The sequence below is a fragment of the Danio rerio genome, chromosome 17, assembly GCF_052040795.2.
Source record: "Danio rerio strain M-AB ecotype USA chromosome 17, GRCz13ab, whole genome shotgun sequence".
NCBI lineage: Eukaryota > Metazoa > Chordata > Actinopteri > Cypriniformes > Danionidae > Danio > Danio rerio.
In genome coordinates, this window is record NC_141037.1 from 22,590,527 (window position 1) to 22,613,335 (window position 22,809).

The window sequence follows — 22,809 nt, forward strand, 5'->3', positions numbered from 1 at the left end:
TTAAGCCTTTAAATGTCACTTTAAGCTGAATAGAAGTGTCTTGAAAAATATCTAGTCAAATATTATTTATTGTCATTATGACAAAGAAAAAAAACAGTTAGATATTAGTTATTAAAACTATTATGTTTAGAAATGTGTTGAAAAAACTTCTCTCCCTTAAACACAAACTGGGGAAAAAAACAGGGGGGCAAATAATTCAGGGGGGCTAATAATTCTTCAACTGTATGTATGTGTAGGTATGTGTATGTATATGTGTGTGTGTGTGTGTGTGTGTGTGTGTGTATTTTTATATATTCATAAATGTTAGGCCTTTTTACACTATAAGCAAATGTGAAGTGAATAAAGCTCAACCTAAGGGAAATGTAAACTCGCATCTGTACAGTAGAGATAAAGCCAACTTCTCATCTGTTCTCCATTTCTTGATTGGTGAAGAATTAAAAGGAAGAGGATGCACTAGAAGGAAGATCAAAACTCTTCAGCAATGAATATTCAGTTGAGTTTTTTTTAATATGCTCAGATATTATCTTAAAGATGTAAATGCAATGCTTTACTAGTTACATTAAAAGTAATCTCATCACTTAACTCCTGTTACATGTAATGCATCTGCCCCAGCTCAGCGAATAAACTACATTTAAAAATATTTATCTAATAACATAATACAAAACCCATATCACAAATATACAACATATCACAATACATTCTTTCATTCATTTTCTTTTCAGCTTAGTCCCAGTAGTCAGGGGTCGCCACAGTGGAATGAACCACCAACTTATGCAGCATATGTTTTACGCAGCAGATGCCCTTTCAGCTGCAACACTGGGAAACACCCAAGGGCTTTTTGGATTCCCACACATACACTACAGCCAATTTTGGCTTTGGACTGTGGGGGGAACCGGAGCTCCTGGAGAAAACTCACGTAAAACACGGTGAGAACATACAAATTCCAAACAGAAATCCCAACTGGCCCAGCAAGGACTTGAACCAGTGACCTTCTTGCTGTGAGGCGATCGAGCTACCCACTGCGCCACCGTGACACCCATCACAATACAGTAAAGAATAAATATTAGAGGCAAAAAATTTACTATAAAATGTCATCTTATGGTGTCATCAAGCTAGCCTTACCTGGTTTGTCATTCTTAGCTGGTTTAATGCTCCAAAACCGTCAAAAGACCAGCCTGACCAAAGTGAGAAACCAGCTAAAACCAACAAACTAAGGCTGGTTTGAGATGCTTTTCTCAGGCAGGGCTTGTTCACAAGTTATAAAGCACATTTACAACAATACATTTCCTAACTGAGAGACATTTATGGTTTCCTTAAAGGTAATAACAGTGAATGCATTGGCTAATGAATGCACCCAGAGACCGGATCTACACAGTAAGAGGTGCACAGACTCCTCCAGAACAATGTCCTTTGAAAGAGAGGAAGACACCCAAATGTTGAAAGTCTCTGTTATGCATGTACAAGTGTGCTTGTTGTGTCTCCGTAAGAGAATTCTAAAAACGGCCTCTTGGAGTTACAATAGTCTTCCTTCCTGTGCATCTGGTTTTGGACAGCCTGATTACAGCTGCTGCACAAAGAGTAAAGGAAAACCTCTCAAACAATCACAGATGACGCGATCCACAGCAAACGATAAATCAGCAACTTTCAAAAGTCCATGAGTGCTTGAAAAACTTTATGTTTTACTGATCAGCTATTCAGAGTGCATGTGTTGGCAAGGATAAAGTAAAACGAATGTTATGATTGCTCTTGTAGTGTGTTCCTTTGAATAAATGAGAATGCTTTCATTTGAACGACAACCAAGTGGATCTTTTTTATTTTTTATTTATTTTCCCCCACTTTTTAATAATAGGGCCGCGTGTGGAGCAGAGAGAGAGGGTAAGTACCTCTAGTTGGAAATCAAACTCGGGTCACAGTGAGCATTTCAGTGCTACGTGTTGACAAACTTAACCACTATGCTATTGGCGCAGACCAAACAAGTGGCCCTCAGAATAGGCTTCAATAGGTATCAAATTTTTTTTTTGTGATTAATTGCTAAAACATTTATCTTGATATAAGGTATTATCACGATATTGATTGTGATTAAAAAGGTTACTTTAACAGGTATAATAATAAAAAAATACAGTGTATTGTTGGACTTTATTGTATGCTCAGAGAAAACAAATGTCTTAAATTAAATTGTAAAAGGATGCTAAAGTACAACAAGTAACAATGAATTATCATTAGTAAACTTTGGTTAATACATTAAAATCAATTAAGAAATATCCATGTTATAGTTAATAATTAGTTAAATTTAATAAAAGTCTCAACTTAATTGTATTATTTATTAACTCAATTTAATAGATCGATGACAACTTTTGACTTTAATGAGTCATTGAACCATTGAACTTTTGAGTCATTAGCAGTTAACTAAGACGTTTACATCAGCTATTAATAAATGCTTTTGTAGTAGTCATTACATTAACTTTAGTTACATTTACTGATGTTAACAAATGGAGCATTAAAATAGAACACAATGTAGTAGTAGGCCAGATTAACATGTAAAAATGTTAATGTTAGGAAATAAATGACCTATTAAGTCTTAGCCTTTGGTGCTGTATGAACAACCACTGCCAATACAACAATCTGAATATTCTTTAAAGACCCTAAAAGTGTAAATAATAAATTACATTTCACAGTATTTTAAAGTGCCCACAGTATCAACGCTATGAATCCTCAGTGGTAATTTGAGATTACCAGAAAAATGGGTTCACTTGCAAACAAACAATGTATAACTCTACTGCATCATTTAGTCTACAACAAGACCAAACACATCTAAAGAATCCAAAAACAGCACAGCATGTCATAAAATGTGACCATAAAACCCATAAAACCATACAAAAAGACATAACATACGAGCATACACCTAGTTTTCTCTTTATAGTGAAAAATGTACCCCAAACCCACTGAATTATGTCTTCTTGCAGTGGATTTTAAAGTAATTTGTCTTTCTGTTTTGCTCATTTAGCCATTTCATAAACTCTGTGTGAGTTAAAAGCTCTTTCTGACATTTACAAGAAGAATGAAGAGGGTATTAAGAGCAAAAGTATATACATATTTTTTAATCCAGATCCACACGAACACACACCCTTAGTATGTCAAGCTATGTTTTTAGTGCAAATATTTTTTAGGCTTGTAATAGAGATTTGTCCATGCATTAGAAATCAACTATAAACAACTGTATGTTTTTTTCGGTGTTCCAAAGAAAAGAGAAAGTCATGCAAGTTTGCAACAACAAAGTTGAGAAATTGATGACAAAATGCTCCTTTTTTAATGAACTGTCTTTAGTTTCTGAATAGCACTGACTAAATAGATCATAAATTAGGACTTCACTGTAAAATAAACTGTTAATTAACTGTTCCTCATAACTCATTATTTATGTGTGCTTTCAGTTTATTCGCACCTTTGAATTCCATTATGGGACCTTGGTGCCTTGCTCTAAAGATTTTTGATTTTGAAAAGTTTAAATTAAAATTCAAATTTGTTGACATTTTAGTATTTTAAAATAACATATTGGGTGCGATGATTCATATAAAAGTCCAAATTTTTTAATTACAATTTTTTACAATAGCTATTATTTCGTCCGCTATATATTGTTTAAAACTATAGAAAAACACTTTATTGACTTAAAGAAGAAAATTTTCTACATCAAAAGTTGAGAAAGCAGAGATCAAGGTTGTATAATGCAAATCGAAAGCATGAAAACGCCAGTCAATTACAAGCTATGAGCAGCTGTTAATTAACACATCTAAAATGCATGTAAATAGTCTAGATTCCAGCAGTCATGTTCTGATGGTCAGGCTATAGCTTACACTTGAAACACAAGCTTCCCAGTAATGCCACTATATAAGAGAAGTATATATATATATATCCATGCATCTCCCCCACTGCCCCTAAGACTGAAGGCCAGACACAGCTTGACTGGATTATTGGCATTTCTCTCCACGCTGGTTGGGTTGGTTTCCTCACATGGTGCATTCAAACCCACAGGGAATGGACTACAACAAATCAAAGCTTCCTGGCAGCATGTAAATGGTTCTTTTCACGCCCACCATTTCCAGAAAGCTTCAAAAATAAGACCGCGATTTCACCTGAAAGCAGCTTAAAACAATCTCCGATCTTGCAAAATACATTCACATATTTTTGTTCCTGATTTCGTTCCTAACTCCATCTCTCTTGATAATACCAAAAGGGGTATCTGAATAATTCAGACACATGAGAAATTATTCAAACCCAAGTGAACCTCCAGCACAGTGTATGACAGACCCAGTAACTCTGTGAGTAATACTCCACAAGATTTAGGTCATACAGACTAAATTTGCTCATGCAGGTTGCAAAGGACTCAACACACGACTGCAAATGGACTGAACCAATCGCATACAGCGGCTCTTTACTGGTCTGAAATATTAGAATAAACAAAGGTTTGTATGATTTTATTGCACTGTATATAGAGGTGTGTGTATATATATATAGTTTTGTTAAGTCTGCCAAAAACAGCACTCACACCCACATAATAATGGCAAATCATTTTAAATGATCTGTACACAAATATAACTCTGAATGTGACAAAAATGAATGTGATGAAATAAAAAGGGTCTGTTGTGAATTTATTGTTTATGGTTATTTAATACTTTGCACACTCTTGGTGTAACAAATATAACAGACATACTCGTTTCGACAAGAAAGTGAAATTAAATTAATAATAAATCAATAATTATTACTGCTCTCATTACTTTTCAAAAATTGTACTTTAAAACTTTAAAATTAAACTTTTATCAAGCCGTAAATCCGAGGTCACACTTGACTTTTCTCCCCATTCATAGACAAGCGAATGCATTAAACCGGAAACATAACTGCTGCGACAAGTTTTACAGTTTGCTGCATTGGAAAGTTCAAGTTTGGTAAACTCTGACCTGCAAAATCGCATCACATGATGGCGTAAGACCAATCAATTTTAAAAACATGAGTTCTCTGGACAGAAACCTAAAATATAGAGCAATCATTCACTTTTTTGATATCTATTCATTGTGTTTAATCCTGCCCCTTTTCGCAGCGATGTACAACAGAATTTCGCATGCTCAAACTCTAGTGTGACCGCAGCTCAAGAACGCATTGTAACAATAAATTTTTAATAAATGGTATTCTTTTGAACTTTATCAAAGTGTCTAGAAAAATTAAGTTTCTAAAAATGTATTTATATATTTAATTATTTATTTATATAACTATTTTCATTATTACATTACAGTGTACAAACTATTGAGCTCCTGTGACACTGAAACTGAAATAATGACACTAAACATTCAGTGGTCACAGGAATTAACTATTTGTTTTAAATATATTAAAACAGAAACAGTTTTGCAGTATTTATGCAGTAATATAGCTTACATACTGATCTAAAACTTCTTTTCAAAAAATTAAATCTTAGCAACCCCAAACTTTTGAATGGAAGAGAGATTCAAAACTAATAATAATGAACTGAGCTCGCAGATGTACAGCCTGAGAACATATGTGCTGGGTGGAGTCTACTTGGCCTGACTTCATGTCTCTTGGCAGACACGTACTGTTAATAAAAAGCTTGACTTTGTGTATAGAGAGTGTTAAAAAGTGATATATTTCCACTTGTGAGGACTTTTATTGGTTTTTAATGTGACTCACTAAATGTGTAACATTGTCGTTATCACATGGCTGGTCTGTTGACACCAAAATGCCCCAGCAGCTTCCCTTTTAAAAGATTCTCTCTTCTTCCCTTTGGGAACCGAGGAGACTGCAGCCAATACCTTTACCATGACGTAATGGCAGAATGGAATTTTTGGGCTTTTGTGAGTGCCGTAGCAGGCTTCCAAAAGTCTACATCATTCACAGCACGTTTTTCAATTAAATAAAAAGAAAAGATCGCATCTGCTTTAGTATTTGGTAGATATAATCAATCAATGGTTAGTTTCCCCCAAAATAAATTAAGATGACATCATTTACAAGATATTTTTAAACAAATCTGAGAGACTTTATGAGAGAAATTATGCAAAAGTTTTGTGCATCACATTTGCAAATTGAATAAAAGGTCACTTTACTTTAAGGTACAATTCTTGTCTATTAACAAACCATTAACTTCAAGACCTTTAGCTCATTAAAGTAACTAATTTGCTGCTTATTATTATAGTTTGTAAAATATCTGTAGTAGCTGGGTTTAGATATTAGGTAGAATTAGGGCTGTAATGTGAAGTTATGCAATATGAAAAACCGGCATAGATAGGCAATAGTTACAGTTTAGCTAACTTTCTTCAAAAGAATAAAGTGAACTGTGAAGGCAAAATCATAAAATGAATAAATAAAATAACCATTCATTAATCAAACCGTTCAGGATTTGATTGTAATGTGTTCTTTTGGGTTTGGAATAGGGCTGGGAAATTTGGCCTACAATCAAAATCTTCATTAATTGAACATTTAAACAATGTTAAAACGATTACAAATAATGAACGGTTATTTTATTTATTTATTTTATGTTTTTGCCTTCACAGTTCACTTGATTTTAAAAGCGCACCTAGGTTACCCCTTTTTTCAGATTTAATACGAGTCTTTTGCATCTCTAGAATGTGTCTGTAAAGTTTAAGCTCAAAACAACCATCAGATTTTTTATTATACCTTTTATAAGATTCTATCTTATACCGTTTTGCACCAGGTGGCAGTTTTGTTGCACTGCACCTTGAAGGCTAGTCCTCCCCGCTCACTGTATGCCTTTCTACGTGCCTTAATCTCCTCCCTCGGCTGCGTCAAACAACAGACAGACTTAAAGGAAGAACTTAACCAAAGAGTATTTGTTGTAGAGCTGCTACAATGAGTCACACACGATGTCGTTACAAAGTTCACACACACACACACACACACACACACACACATATACATATACACACACATATGCACACACATACACAACGCAGACACACACACACAAACAGACAGCACGCGCTTTTAGCTTTGCACTCTTTTTGCATGCAAATGTGACAGGATACAGGATAATATCCACTGATGTATGGATATCTGTTATGTTAATGTACAAAATAAACCAGATTTAACGTCCACAAACCGGGATTGAAATGTCTTCTTTTTTTATTGATGATCATAGCAAACTGAACAGACCTTTTATTCCCGGTTGCTTTGCGCACGTCCTGTCTTGTTGATTTGACTATACATGTGACTACCGGGACATGTTAATACGCAGCTGTCAATCAATTTGGTGGGTGGGGGGACCGCACTCCTATGTCCACCGTTTTTATGTTGTTAAATTGAAATTGGGTGTGTTTATATCACCCCAATATGACGGTCTTTACACTATATCTACACATGTCTGTCCAAACAGTCTGAAAAGTATATTTTTCACCATATGTGCCCTTTAAGTAAACACACACTATGTACTATCTAAGATTATTTATTGAACAACAATGCGGAACAAATTAAATTAAAACACACACTGCATAAAAGATGGCTCTCCGTGCCACCCACCCTTGCCACCGATACCAAACCGACCAATCACAAAGCTTGCACTATGCATCCTTGTGATGTGTAATTACATCATTTTGAGAGGTGCTCGGGTATGCGATGGCTGCACCGGACCATATATGTGCGCTTGGCAGAAGTATAATATCAGAATAATATAATGAATATAAATCATAAATAATAAGTAAAAATTAAAGCTAACAGAGCGAGGTCACACACACGATAAAGAAAGTAATTGGAAAAATTGATCTTGATCGATATTAGGTTCTGGATGTCGATTTGGATTACTTTTTAATTAAAGCCCTAGTTTGGAATGACATAACTGTTAGAGAATGATGACAGAATATCCATTTTTGCTTAAACTAATCCTTCAGGATATGGTATTTTTACCTTGTATCCAAATCTAGAGTTTATCTAATATAAACAGGACTTTCAAGTTGACGTAAAACCTAAAATAAAGTTTTAAAGTTAAACATTGCAGCATAAAATATACAGATTTTCAGAGATCAAGCCCTTATTCTAGCACTTATTATATTACAGGACAACTCTGACAATGAAAGCGAGTCTGACCTACACAGATGCTGACCACAGACAGCACTCATCAAATTTAGCTCTTCAAAGTGTGTGTGTGTGTGAGAAGCTAAAAGGCATTGAGCTGACCTCAAGCAGAGACGCTAATGGCTCCGCTTTATATTACATCACCTTGTCGTCCTACCTCTCCAAACACACACCGAGGTCCCAGACACCCCCTACCAGCTGAGCATTTCCTGCACTGCAACAACAATTTACTCACACAACATGAGACAGAACGCAGAAAATACTACTCTGCTTAATAAAACACACATGAGTTTTTAGTTCTAGAAAACAAAATAAAAACAGTTCACAAGTGATTCTACTGCTCATTTATTTTTCAAGAAATCCATCATCTCTGTTTATTCCATGCAGCTGGATCGTAGCTATTTTAACAGATGTGGACTGGCATCACATCTTGAGGCCACACCCTGACAGTGGACATTATCTCCGCTCTCTCTTTCACGTCATTCTGCTGAACCCAGAGTTAAGAGTTTCTGGGTGTGCCTGTGTGCATGTTTGTTTGCTTCACATTCGCGTGTTTGCTGTAAGCTGGTCAGAGTTTGTGTGTGTGTGTGTGTGTGTGTGGATGCATGCATGAATGCTGCAGACAGGCATGAATAGTCTCTATCTCATCCATGCTGAGTAAGCAGTCCTGCACCAGGACACGTGCATCAGACTGTTCAGCTGCACCAGGCAGTCACTGCAAACATGTTCAGCATTGCTATCGGCCACATTGAACTTTATGTGTATGCTTGTGTGTCTCATCGTTTAACCCTGATAGATGTCAGAATAAAAGTTTGAAAATGTTAAACTTAATGAAAACAATTTTTTTTTGTTTCAAATAAAGCATTAAAAATAAATGTAAAGTATTTGCCAAGGAAGAATTTCTCATTTAAGATAAGTATCTTCTGCTTACCAATGCTGTGTTGATATAGCCGTAATATATTCCTCTGTTCATGATTATTTGATGAGTAGAAAGTTAAAAATAGCAGTATTTATTAGAAATAATAGTTTGTATTGTAAAAGTATGTTAAATTTTAGTTCGACCAAGTAAGTTCTTGATTTTCATGTTACTTTAAATGGTATTAGATCAGAGATGCTCAAAACTAGGTCCTGGGGGACTAAGTTGGCCCATGGTAACTTTTGATTTGGCGCACCATCCCATCTGAGAACGGGTTATGTATAGATTATCGATTTAAATATAATGTAAGATTTTATTTGTTTGTTTTAATGTTAAGCTACAAAAAGCTATCAGAAATTTAAATGGTGTAAATTAATCAGATTTAGTTTCAAATGTACATACGGTGAGCAAATCAAGGCAAAGGCAGTTTTTGCTTGACTACTTTATTGCGTATTTAAATCTACGGTGTTATAAATGTGACTGTTTGTATTATTATCGCAATACGTTTTAATTAAAAAAGGTTATACTTGGGGCCAGACGGAATCTGCAGACATTTTTTGCTATTTCTGTGCAGACTTTTGATAAAAATCTGTGGATTTACGCAGAATGATTTTGGGAGTTATCATAACTAAAACCTCAATATTTGAAATAAAAAGTAATACATTTTACTTTTATTTAATGTTTAAAATGCAAATCCAATTAGATTCACTTTATGTGGTAAACAAAGCAAGTATAATAATATGTTATATCAACTAAAAGACAGAAAATATGACTTTACAAACTATATTGTACATAAATCATATAAATATTTTCACATTAGTCAATATAATTACTGAAATTAATTTAAAAACTGAAAAACTATAAATTTACAATCATTTACATAAGTAAATAAACAGAATCAATAATAGGCTAAAAATCTGTGGAATTCCGCACGCGCAGATTCTGTGTGGGCCTAGTTATACTGCATTAGTTAATACTAGGGATGCTCAGATTGATCGGCATCGGCCAATAATCACATTTCATGACTCGACTGGTACTCGCCGATCTTCTGAACGGATAATAAATGTTTGTTTATGAGTATACAAAAAGCAAGTTAGACATGCGCTCATCATATGAAGAAGGTAAATCATGTGTGTGGGTGTGAGTGACCTCTGTGCTTCCAACACAGCAGCTGTACGGAGCTGCGATCATTCTGCTGCCATCAATAATTGGAGATGAGCAAAATATGAAAATATATTAAATGGCCTTGCAAATACACTTGTATTTAGGCCTTTTTACAAACAAGAACTGAAAATTCAGTGTTTTTGACTATTGCATGTTCACTTAAACCTGTCTCTAAATATTAGGGAAATTTAAAAAAAATTCAAACTTATTATTTTTTACTTAAATATATTTAATATTATAACTTGTTGTAATACTTGTTGCAATAAACATTAGTTTACAGGCCTGTTTTCTTTTAGGAAAAAATAAGTAATGGATTTATAGGTGTGCATTTTAACTTATGTATCAAATAAGTGCTCTAAACTTTTTCTTTATTGATACAATTTCAATTCTTCTTCCATCATTTGCAATGTTTCCAAAAAATGGATTATCTGCTTTATCTATAATATTCTGTAAAGGTGCTTCAGCCATTACTCTAAATAGTTATAAGTGACATGTTTAAGGGATATGTTCAACAACCTTAATAAAGGAGAAATCTTTACTTTACCATACTTGAAGGGAAAAAGTGCTTTATGCAACGCTAAAGTTATATAAAGCTTGAAGCATCAGAATCAGTACTTGGTATTGGCCGATCACCATGAAGAGGAATCGGCTGAAAAGATCCTGATCAGAGCATCCCTAGTTAATACGATTCAAAGTGATGTATTCTATTCATTTTTATAACCATGAAATAAATTAGGAAATTACCCGTGGCAAATTTAATGTAAAATCGTTTGGTATATTTATCTTCGACCCATGGCTAAAATTGATTTTTGATTTTTGGCCCTTTATATAAAAAAAAGTTTAGGCACCCCTGTAATAGATTACGGTTTAAAAATGCGCAAAAATATGAAGCACCACAATTGTTTTAAATTTTTTAATAATGAGAAATGTTTGAGCTTTCAGTTAGCAAACTAGAATGATTTCTGGAGGATCACGTGACACAAAAGACCGCAGTAATGATGCTGAAAATTCAGCTTCTTATAATCTATACATACAGAAAACCGTTATATTGAACTTTTGTTCCATCACAAAATTACTTTTAAATTTTGATCCAATAAGTGCAGCCTTTGTCAGCAGAGAGTTTTCATTTAAAAAATAAATACAATAAAAAAAATTTAAAAATACAAACAGACAGAATGATAAATGGATGGTCATTTCTATTCCTTCTCAAAAATAAGGCATCAGAAAATTTAATGATATAATTAACAGTCAAATTCATATAAACATTTATAGACAGACTCATTCATTCATTCATTCATTATCTTTTTGGCTTAGTTCCTTTATTATTCAGGTGTCGCCACATCGTAATGAACTTATTTAGCATATGTTTTACGCAGTGGATGGCCTTCCAGTCGCAACCCAGTACTGGGATAAACCAATACACTCTTGCATTCACACGTATACAATATGGCCAATTTAGTTTATTCAATTCCCCTATAGTGCATGTCTTTGAACTTGTGGCGGAAACTGAAGCACCTGGAGGCAACCCACATGAACACAGGGAGAACATGCAAACTCCACACAGAAATGCCAACTGATTCAGTCAGACTTGAACTAGAGACATTCTTGCAGTGAGGCGATCGTGCTACTCAGTGTGCCACCGTTACAAACTTTAAGCAGACTACTGAAATTATATTTATAATATTTCATGAAGTCAACCAACGCAGCAAATTATCCTCGGGCTCTTAGTAGCTACAGTGAAAATGCATGCACCTAAAGTTTAAAAGCCATATTTGTTTACACAAAGCCTCCACATGCAACACGCACGACTACCCATCTAATAAACCATTTCTGAGTCCAATCTTCTCCTCTGTACTGCCTTCATGCTCTACCTATGAGGCCTTTTCCCCTTCACTCAAACAATGGCTGCTTTATACTCGGGGCCCGAAGTGCCACCGTGGGAATGTGCTGAAGGGGGGACATGTTTTTATTCTGCTATTGGTTAAAACTGCTACACACAAATAGTCAAGCCAGTTGGTGTTGACAAGCTGTCAATTTAAGAACATCATGGAGTTAATTTGCACATTTCAACAGCCAAATGGTCCAAAAAACATTTGGCAGCTACTTCAATGCTCCTATGCAAATGTCCCAGTGCGGTGCAATTAGCACACCCGTGTCAGATCTGAAACATCCTGATCTAATAAATCGTTTAGTGCGACTCGTTTCAGAGAATCGACTCTTTCAGACAACGGTGAGAAAATGACTCGGTGATTGAGGTAGGGCACAACTGCGTCATCACGTGGTGCATTTATAATAAAAATATACTCATGGTTTGTTTTTGCATGGTTTAATATAATTTTAAACTTTGAAATATTACTTTACTTTGTTTTATTTGCGTTTTTGACAAATCTGCCGTACCATCAAGTTACAAACGTTCATTTACCCCTGTATCTTCTATTCAACTACTTAATATTCTAACTGTTCATTGGTTTGTATACGCCTTAATTCAATTCAACGAGTCGTTTGGCAACGAATCACCCTGACAGGATTTGTGAGCAGTTTCCTTTAAAGATCCGGTTCATAAGAATGACTCGTCATTAAAGATTTGTTTGAAAAGACGGCAGTGTCGTAAAGATGTTACGCGTGCCCCTCTGAATATCACCTTGATATTGTGTAATTATGCCTACAGTGCAAACATCCTCTAGGAAACGTATTCATAACGACAGCAACACAAGATGCTATTGCTGTATCAGAGATGCACCCCTCCTGAATCATGTTACATCACATCAGCAGTCAAACTGGCGTCCTTCCTAGAGGACAGACAACAGCAGTGCATGTGCTCATTTACCTCCAATGCGCACAACTGTCAAAAACAAATGCCAAACAATGAAACACGCTAAAAAGCCAACATGTACATCCGCGCGAACTAGAGGAAATGCTGTTTTGATACCAAAGCCATGCTGCAAACAGACTCATTTGCACATTTTTTCTGCAATGCGATCCTTCCGTTATTTAAATGAGTGCTCAATCATTGTAATAAGCGTTCGGAAAGTATCTGTAAGGCGTGTGATGTGTTTGGGTCTGTGGTCGAAGAGCCCTACCTCGTTCCGGCTTCACCTGGGATGATGATGATGGAGCGTGCAGACTTTTGCTGCATTGACTCAAAGCTCCCAGAGCGAGACCACGTGACCCAACTCTGCACCGCTACTATCTCAGTCATTTAAGTCCACACTGCGCTTTTAAAGTCAGATGCTATAGCACGTCATAATAAAGATTCAGGCTAAATCTTTTTAAAAAATTGCAATAGTTGGTATATGTTTACATGGAATGTGAAAGATGTTTTTTTTTTTTTTACAATCAGTGAAAGTGCTTTCCAGGACTACTATAGATATTCGTCAAATGTAGCCTATTATCATAATTTAGGATACTCTAAAACAGATATTAGACAAACTACCTTACACCCTCCTACTACAATATGTTTGTTACTGCAAAATGTGTTGGAAATAGGCTAACACTGTTAAGTAAAGATAACATGGGTCAAACTTGAAAAATAAAGAATATTGTTAATGATCAAAATAAAATTAGGCTTACACTTAATACACCTAAAATAAGTGTAAAACACCAAATTTAAAACAAGAATACTGTCATTTAGTAAGTTTTTGTTTTGTTTTTTGCACGTTTTGTGTTAGATACAGTTACTTTTGAAAGTATTTTTTAAGTAACTAAATCTCTTAGTTAGCCTACTTTTTAAGAAAATTAACGTAAATGTGTTCTGATTTGCGTTTTTTGGATTAAAATAGTTTTATTTTTTTTTAGATATATTACTTTTAAAAGTAACTTTACCAAACAATGTTAAAGTTAATCCCAAAACACAATCCCAGTGTTTAATTTTCATAAATAGTGTACACTATTACTACTACTACTCTAGTGTATTTGATGTCAAAGAGTCCATACTAAAATCAGTCCTGCATAACCCTGATTTGTAATCACAACAAATGTAAACATCTGTTTTCCTGAACATTTGCCAAGGGGAACCATTTACCAAGAGGAAAAAAACACTAAAACCGAATTATAATAGGCTATATTATAAATTATTACTGGTGTAAGAGTAAAACTACTTGTGGTATTTTATGATGTTTTATTGGGTAAAGGTAGTTGTCGTATTCAGTATTTTAGCGAAGAATAGTAAACAGGTAGCTTAACAGTTAGCCTATGTTTTTTACTATTGCATTTTGACGTACATTTCTCGTAAAATTAACATGAACAGTCTGCGCACATTTAATTCACAATAAAGCAAACCAGTCGTAAATAGCCTAGCTAATAAAAGTATGATTAAAAAGCTGTGTTTATCTGTATCTGTGAGGCTTGTTAATAATTACACTAACAGTAATGATAGCATGTGGGCTCTGACACTGTGGGCGTTCATAACGGATTCTAACCTACAATTAACTTTTTAAAGTGGCTTTAGTGGGATTTTTCTTACCTGTTATGAGATCGTCAATCTCCAACTCTTTTTCAGTCATCATTTAAATCTTCAGGTTTTCTTATTCCTGTAAACATCCAACTTACTAACTTTTTGCGCGGGTCATCAGACTACTCAGAGAGCTCCTGTTACTTCTCAAGAGTGCTTCTTACGTCCCGTTTCTCGGTTTCTTCACTACGTTCTTATTATCGCCAAACTTCCAAACTCCAGCCCAAAATTCTTGAAGAATATAACGTTTTAGAGCACATTTAAAACGTATCGCGTCTCGAATTTGACCTACAGTTGAGTTTTTTCGTCTAGAGAAGAGAAGTGTAAAGATCCTGACTTCACGTCTGTAGGATCGGCATCCCGCCCCGCCCTTCAGCGCCACTCCATGTGGCAGACTAATGAATACAGTAACAGAGTAAACACAGGCCTCGAGGAATAAAGTGACACGCAATTCATTCTACTGTTTTCACTATCTGTCTGTCTGTCTGTCCGTCTGTCTGTACATTCCATCCTTTTGTCTGTCTATCCATCCATCATTTAATCTATCTATCTATCTATCTATCTATCTATCTATCTATCTATCTATCTATCTATCTATCTATCTATCTATCTATCTATCTATCTATCTATCTATCTATCTATCTATCTATCTATCTATCTATCTATCTCTGTCTGTCTATATCTATCCTTCTATCCATTCTACTATTCATCCATCTTTTTGTCTGTCTGTCTGTCTGTCTGTCTGTCTGTCTGTCGATCTATCTATCTATCTATCTATCTATCTATCTATCTATCTATCTATCTATCTATCTATCTATCTATCTATCTATCTATCTATCTATCTATCTATCTATCTATCTATCTATCTATCTATCTATCTTTGTCTGTGTCTGTCTATATCTATATCATCCATCTTTTTGTCTGTCTATCTATCTATCTATCTATCTATCTATCTATCTATCTATCTATCTATCTATCTATCTATCTATCTATCTATCTATCTATCTATCTATCTATCTATCTATCTATCTATCTATCTATCTATCTATCTATCTATCTATCTATCTATCTATCATATTCTGTGCATATGATGAAACAATATTGCATCCCACCATTGACACTATGCATGTGTTAAATTGTATAAGTTTAGAATGCAGTCGTTTTTGATTAAATCTTTTTTTTTCTTTTTTCTTTTTGCACTGCAGTGTTACTGCATACCTTCCCAGTAAATTGCACATTAAAGGCTATTTTAAAAAGCTGTGTTAATGGCCAACTCTCAGGAGGAGGTCCCTCAAAGGGCTGAACACAGTGGCACATGAGTGTCAAATCAGTCAGGGTTGAAGACAGACAGCGGGACATGATATCATCCCCCACAGAACAGATGGGTCTCTCCTCTGGACTTCTCAGGACTATTTTTTTAAATAATATTAAAATAGAAACATACATTTATAAAGTAGGTAATTTGTAAACTGAACATCAGACTTCTGAATATCATGTGGTTTTTAGAGAAGGAGAGCAGTGGCAAGTGTCGGTCATCTCCCCTGGCATTGCTGGGTTATAGAAAGGCTCAATGCCCCATCTAGTGGTCAATTGGAATTTGACCCGCAAGACCCTTAGCCTGACATTCAAAGCCTGAAAAGACTATGCATTTAGATTCCCAATCAACCATCTACAAATGTACAAAGCTCATTTAAAAATGAATTAGTAAAAAGATTAGATAGTACAAAATCTATTTTGTCATAACTAACAGGCTTTTTTTGTTAGCTGGTCTTCCTGACCTACACAAAATACATGAACGATTCCAAGATTTCATTCCAAGAAGCTTGTTTTAAAGATCCTGCCCACAAAAGTTGGAATGATGTAGCATCAAAATATAAAGTGAAATTAGATGATAAATTAAAAGACAAATTAGGCTACTTCCAAATATTAGCTGCAATCATTTAAAAGGTCAATGCGAGTAATGCAGAACTAAATAAAAAATGTGACTAAAAAACATTAACAGTAGCTGTATCCACCCACAGATCGTCACTTCCCGATAAACTGGGATTAAATGTGGCTTTTGGAGGCGCAAGACTGCTCAATAGCAGGGGTTCCCAAGCTTTTCAGCTCGTGACCCTCAAAATAACAATTACAGTGACTTGCAACCCCCACTATCCAAAGTTTGACATTGTGCCGTAAAATCAATCTGCTGCAACATTATTGCTGTGTCATTAAACAGCCATATCACCCTGCAGCCCAAGACCGGTTAATCACTGAAGCTAAGCAGGGCTGAGACTGGTCAGCACTTGGATGGGAGACCACATCGAAAAACTAGGTTGCTGTTGTAAATGATGTTAGTGAAGCCAGCAGAGGGCGCTCAACCTGTGGTCTATGTCAGTCCTAATGCCCCAGTAAAAGTGAAGGGCACACTATACTGTCAGTGGGTGCCGTCGTATGGATGAAACAATAAACGAGGTCCTGACTCTCTATGATCTCTGTACTTCTTGTAAAGAGTCGGGGTGGAACCCTGGTGTCCTGGCTAAATTCTCTCTTGGCCCTTAACCATCATGGCCTCCAAATCATTCCCATCTACTGAATTGGCTCTATCACTGTCTCTCCACTCCACCAATAGCTGGTGTGTGGTGAGCGCACTGGCACCGTTGTCCTGTGGCTGCCGTCACATCATGCAAGTGGATGCTGCACACTGGTAGTGGTGTGGAGAGACCCCCCTCATGATTGTTGAGCACTTGTATAGCCATACAAGATAAATGCGCTATATAAATACATATTACATTACATTAATCTAGTGTAATCACGCCAGAAGTCTCAATCCAATGGGAAAATAATTGAAGGGCTGATGGCTTTTTATTTGCATGTTGTTATTTTATCTAATTATTAAATACTAAGTTTATTGACATACAGTAAATCATATTTTTAAAATCACCAAGCGATCCCTCCTCATTGTCTCGCGATCGCCATTTTGGGAATCACTGCTCTCTGGGAGCAAAGATGCTCAAGACTGGTCTGGAGGTAATAATACTGAACCACAACACTTTAGAATGACCAAAACAAAATTAAAATGTTTTACAATGTGGTCGGTCACCTGGTTTGTCCTGTAATGCTGTCCCATTACACCCATGTTATCATCACATGATCTCTTATGACAATATATCATGACTTAAATGTGCATTTAGTAAATGTTTTTTGTCCTAGTTTATGCTAATTTATTTCCTATCTGATAAAAAGTTTATACTCAGTAGTGTGAATATGTTTTTATGCACATTCATCAAGCATTTTTTGTGTAATCCAAAATGCATTTTAAAATGTGGATATAAACATAGCTAGTGTAAATAGAGCAGTGTACCTTTTAAAGAAACAAGATGCAACATTGTGGCCAACTTCCTACTGGTCCTTCACATGCTGCCAAACCACTGAAGATGTGATCTGTGATGTCTGGCATCAATATGTTATTATAGCACATCCATCAAGATTGGGACATCTCACAGATGCATATTTAGAAAATTTGAAGGCTAAAACAACTGTAGAAGGCTGCATTACCCTGCTGAAAGAGGCCATTCTCACTAAGGAAAGGTTTTCACTTTGCTTTGCTGGGCAGTATATGTTAAACTTACATCAACATGACTTGTCGGTTATCAGCGGAACATTGCAGAGGAAATCACACTCTGTCACTTACTTAGGAAAATAGTACACAATACATACACAGCTGTTTAAGGTCTGTTTGCAATGCTTACATGCCCATAGTCGACAACAAAGAAGTCATTATAAGCTCTGATTTGTCTATGGCAGGAATAACCACTTCTATACCTGCTGTTTGGATTCTAGTGATCTTGAAGGCATGTTGTGCTTTCCAAATGGGATATGTTGCCCTCCGAAGGGCACTATGAGACGAAAACAATCATGGCCATCAAATTGAAGTGTTGCTCCAAACAGAAGTGCTTTGGAATGAAAGATTTTGAAGGGTACAACAAATGGACACTTTGGGCTCCCATGATCCCTTGCACAGGGAAGATTTTTGGTGTCACATACTGCATTCCATTCTGAGGGGCTCATCCCTATGCCATATTCTCCTGGTAGCTGTCACTCTGGAGGGTAAACCTTTCAAAAGGATTAGGACATAGGGATGAGCTTTGTCCTCCAAATTAAACAAAATAACAGATTTGCTTGTTCAGATGGCTTAGGCTCAAAGCAAAACTTGCAATGTGCCACCAGAACCAAAGTTGCTTATTCTTGGACTATGGCTATGTGGCTACTACACAGCACATCCGGAAAAAATTCATAGCGCTTCACCTTTTCCACATTTTTTATGTTACACCCGTATTCCAAAATGAATTAAATTAATTTATTTCCTCAAAATTCTACACACAATAGCCCATAATGACAATGTGAATTTTTTTTTTAAATTGTTGCAAATGTATTTAAATTAAAAACCTGAAAAATCACATGTACATAAGTATTCGCAGCCTTTGGTCAATACTGTGTTGATGCACCTTTGGTAGCAATTACAGCCTTAAGTCTTTTTGAATATGATGCCACAAGCTTGGCACACCTGTCTTTGAATGTTTACCCATTCCTCTTTGCAGTACCTCTCAAGCTCTATCAGGTTGGATGGGAAGCGACGGTGTACATCCATTTTCAGATCTCTCCAGAGATGTTCAATAGGATTCAGGTCTGGACTCACTTCACTGGGTTGTTGTGAATCCACTCCATTGATATTTTGGTGGTGTGCTTTGGGTCATTGTCCTGCTGGAAGATGAACTTCCAGTCTGAGGTCAAGAGCACTCTGAAGCTGGTTTTCATTCAGGATGTCTCTGTACATTGCTGCATTCATCTTTCCCTCTTTTCTGACTAGTCTTCCAGTTCCTGCAGCTTAAAATCATCCCCACAGCATGATGCTGCCACCACCATGCTTAATTGTAGTGATGTCTGGTGATGAGCGGTACCTGGTTTTCTCCAAATGTAACTCCTGGCATTCACTTTAATGAGTTAAATTTTAGTATCATCAGATTAGAGAATTTAGTTTCTTATGGTCTGAGAGTCCTTCAGATGCCTTTTGGCAAATTCCAGGCAGGGAGTGGCTTCCGTCTGGACACTCTACCATACAAGACTGATTGGTGAATTGCTGCACAGATGCTTGTCCTTCTGTAAGGTTCTCCTCTCTCCACAGAAGAACGCTGGAGCTCAGACAGAGTGACAATAGAGTTATTGATCACCTCCTGGACTAAGGCCCTTCTCCCCTGATCACTCAGCTTAGATGGTCGGCCAGCTCTAGGAAGAGTCCTGGTGGTTCCAAACATCTTCCACTTCAATGATGGAGGCCACTGTGCTTATCGGAACTTTCAGGACAGCAGAAAATTTTCTGCAACCTTTCCCAGCTTTATGCCTCGAGACAATTCTGTCTCGGAGGTCTACAGACAATACCTTTGTCTTCATTCTTGGTTTGTGCTTTGACAGGCACGGTCAACCCTGGGACCTTACTGGTGTATGCCTTTTCAAATCATGTCCAATCAACTGAATTTACCACAGGTGAGCTCCAATGAAGCTGCTGTAACGTTTCAAGAATGATTAGCGGAAACAGAATGTACATGAGCTCAATTTAGAGCTTCACTGCAAATAACATAAATACTTATGTACATGTGATTTTTTAGCTTTTTTATTTTTAATAATATTGCAACAATTTCAAAAATAAAATCTTTTGTTTTCACATTGTCAATATGGGGTATTGTGTGCAGAATATTTAGGAAACAAATTAATTTAATCCATTTTGGAATAAGGCTGTAACATAAAAAATGTGGAAAATGTGAAGCGCTATGAATACTTTCCTGATGCACTGTACACTGCAGAGTGTTTCTTCTATCTTTAAAATTCTGTTTGACCTCTGCCACAGCAGTAATAAACAGTTAGTAAACTGTCCTGTTCAGAACAGATGAGATTGCCTAGTTGTACTCATCCATTGATAAGCAATGGGTGCCTAATACACTGTTAACAGTCTGTTATTTGTCCTCCTCTGTAACAAGTTTGGGTTAAGTGCCCTCAAGTCCACAAGGGGGAAGTGTTCGTACAGAATGCGTTCAGAACCCAACACCCTGTCACCCTGTTTTTGGTTTGTCCCTCTGTAAATCTTCCCATTCTAGAGATATGCTGTCTAGTCATTTTGCCATAACAATCTGGCCTCCTCTCAAAATTGCTCAGATTTCCATACCCATTTCTTTTACATCAAATATAGTAATTGTTTGCTTATCATCTATTCAACCCAGACTTTCAAGGAACAGTTCACCCAGCTGAATTTTTCTTGAGTAGAACATTAAAGATGATGTTCCAGCTAAAACCATGTGATTTACAAAATGCATGTTAATGGTTACCAACACTTTGATAAAACAGTTTAATACATTTGACTCCTGACAATACATTGAGGCCTTATGAATTGAACATTTCTTGACAGTCTGGAGCACGAGTGTCCTGTCACATAATGGTCTATATGTGGGCACAACTTTATACATAAGCTGATATTGTTTGTTTACAACAGAGAGGACTGACGCATGCTTTATTGTTAATCAAAATGGCACTTACTTTTGTGTATCCTGGATGCTGCAACCTTTGTAAAAATGCTTTAAAGCAAAGAGTGTCAGCTCATGTGGGAGTTCGCAACACACGTCATTATGCATCAGGAAGATCATGCTCCAGACACTTTTGAAAGCATTGCTTGATGGATGAATGATATTTGCTTCGTTTGTGACAGATCATAATGTTTTGGCTCATCAATGTATTCAACTATGTCATTTTTTGGTCCTGTGGTGGTCTTTTCTCTTTCCAGGTTAGCCAATGTTAGTGTGCTCACCTGCTGTTGCAAAATGAACTGGTTTAGGTTTTTATAAATTTATTTTTTTACATTATGTGACAATTTCATACAATAATTTGAAATGTTTGTAAAACTATAATTTAAGAATTAACTAGTGGCTTATTGCCTGCTTCCTAGTACAATATCAGCTGCTTATTTGTACTTATAATATTCTGAAAAATCCTTATTCTACATCCTAAATCCTACCAAATACCCAAACCTAACTACATAATAAGCAGCAGATTAGGAGTTTATAATAGTTAAGGAATTTCTAATAGCCTTAAAATAAAGAAATGTTTTTATTAAGTTTTAAAACTTGCACCTTCTGGTTGACGCTTCAGAGCATTGTGCACCAGAACAGCCTGACACAGAAACAGTTTTTTCCCTCAGGCAATCCATCTTGTGAACACCTTACGACTGTAATTGTAAAACAAACATCACTACTTTTTATACACATAGGCATTTATTTATTTAACTTTTACATGCCAGTTTGCACGTATAACAGCTGCACATATAAATGTTGTATGTAGAAATATAGCTCTACATATACTTGTCAATTTGTATATTTGCATTCACTACTTGCTTCTATTTTTAAAATATATTTACTATCTGTTTATTTATTTATTAATTTTTTTGTCCTGTCTTTGTAATTCTGTTGCACTGTAGAAGCTCTGTTAAGAAAACAAATTCCTTGCTTGTGTGAACATAACTAGCAATAAAGCTCTTTCTGATTCTGATAAAATGTCAGTATCAGTAAACACTGCATGCATGCAATTTTGGACCAATCAGATCCCACTACTTTTTAAAACCAAAAAAAAAAAAAAGGTCTTGCCTTTATGCAGAATTATGAAATCTAGCATTAAGACTAGTCCCTGCATTCCCACAATCTCTGTTTGATAATGAATCAGTGAGGAAAGGTTATTAGGTGTCTCAGTGGTATGGACAAATTCTGTGCTTTTCTGAATGCAAAGAATGCAAGATACAGTAGTTATACATCTAATCACCTTCATTACAGTTGCTTATTATATTCGCAAGCAAGCTTTGGCAGCATGTTATGTGTAGAGGATGTGTGCTTTCGAAAACTTGACACTAATTTCATTAAATATTTAAATCTAAATTAAATTTAAATGATGCTGAACAATAGACTACAAACATGAATAGCATATAAATAAAAGTTTATTTACATGTATATATACAACAACAACAAAAAAGAAAAAGAAAAAAGCCTTGACGCTTGGACAACATGCTCTCGAGTCCACAAGGGGGAAGTGTTCATACAGAATGTCAAATCTGCACTGCACTTTGGACATTTCAGACTCCAACTGACCGAACTGATACAACAGCACGTTGTCTTTGCTT

The 22,809-nt window shown here is 35.9% G+C and overlaps 2 protein-coding genes across 5 annotated transcripts in view; one reads left to right on the forward strand and one right to left on the reverse strand.

Annotated features, from left to right (window-relative positions):
* The window catches only part of hspa12a (heat shock protein family A (Hsp70) member 12A), a 59,639-nt gene extending 44,652 nt beyond the window's left edge, over positions 1–14,987 (reverse strand). For 2 of the 4 annotated variants that reach the window (NM_001442057.1, NM_001430855.3), the window contains 1 exon segment: positions 14,628–14,987. In NM_001442057.1, coding sequence (NP_001428986.1) covers positions 14,628–14,667 — 40 coding nt within the window. In that variant the 5' untranslated portion in view covers positions 14,668–14,987. 4 annotated transcript variants of the gene reach the window in all.
* The window catches only part of LOC141378555 (uncharacterized), an 876,076-nt gene that overhangs the window by 774,470 nt on the left and 78,797 nt on the right, over positions 1–22,809 (forward strand). The window lies entirely within an intron of this gene.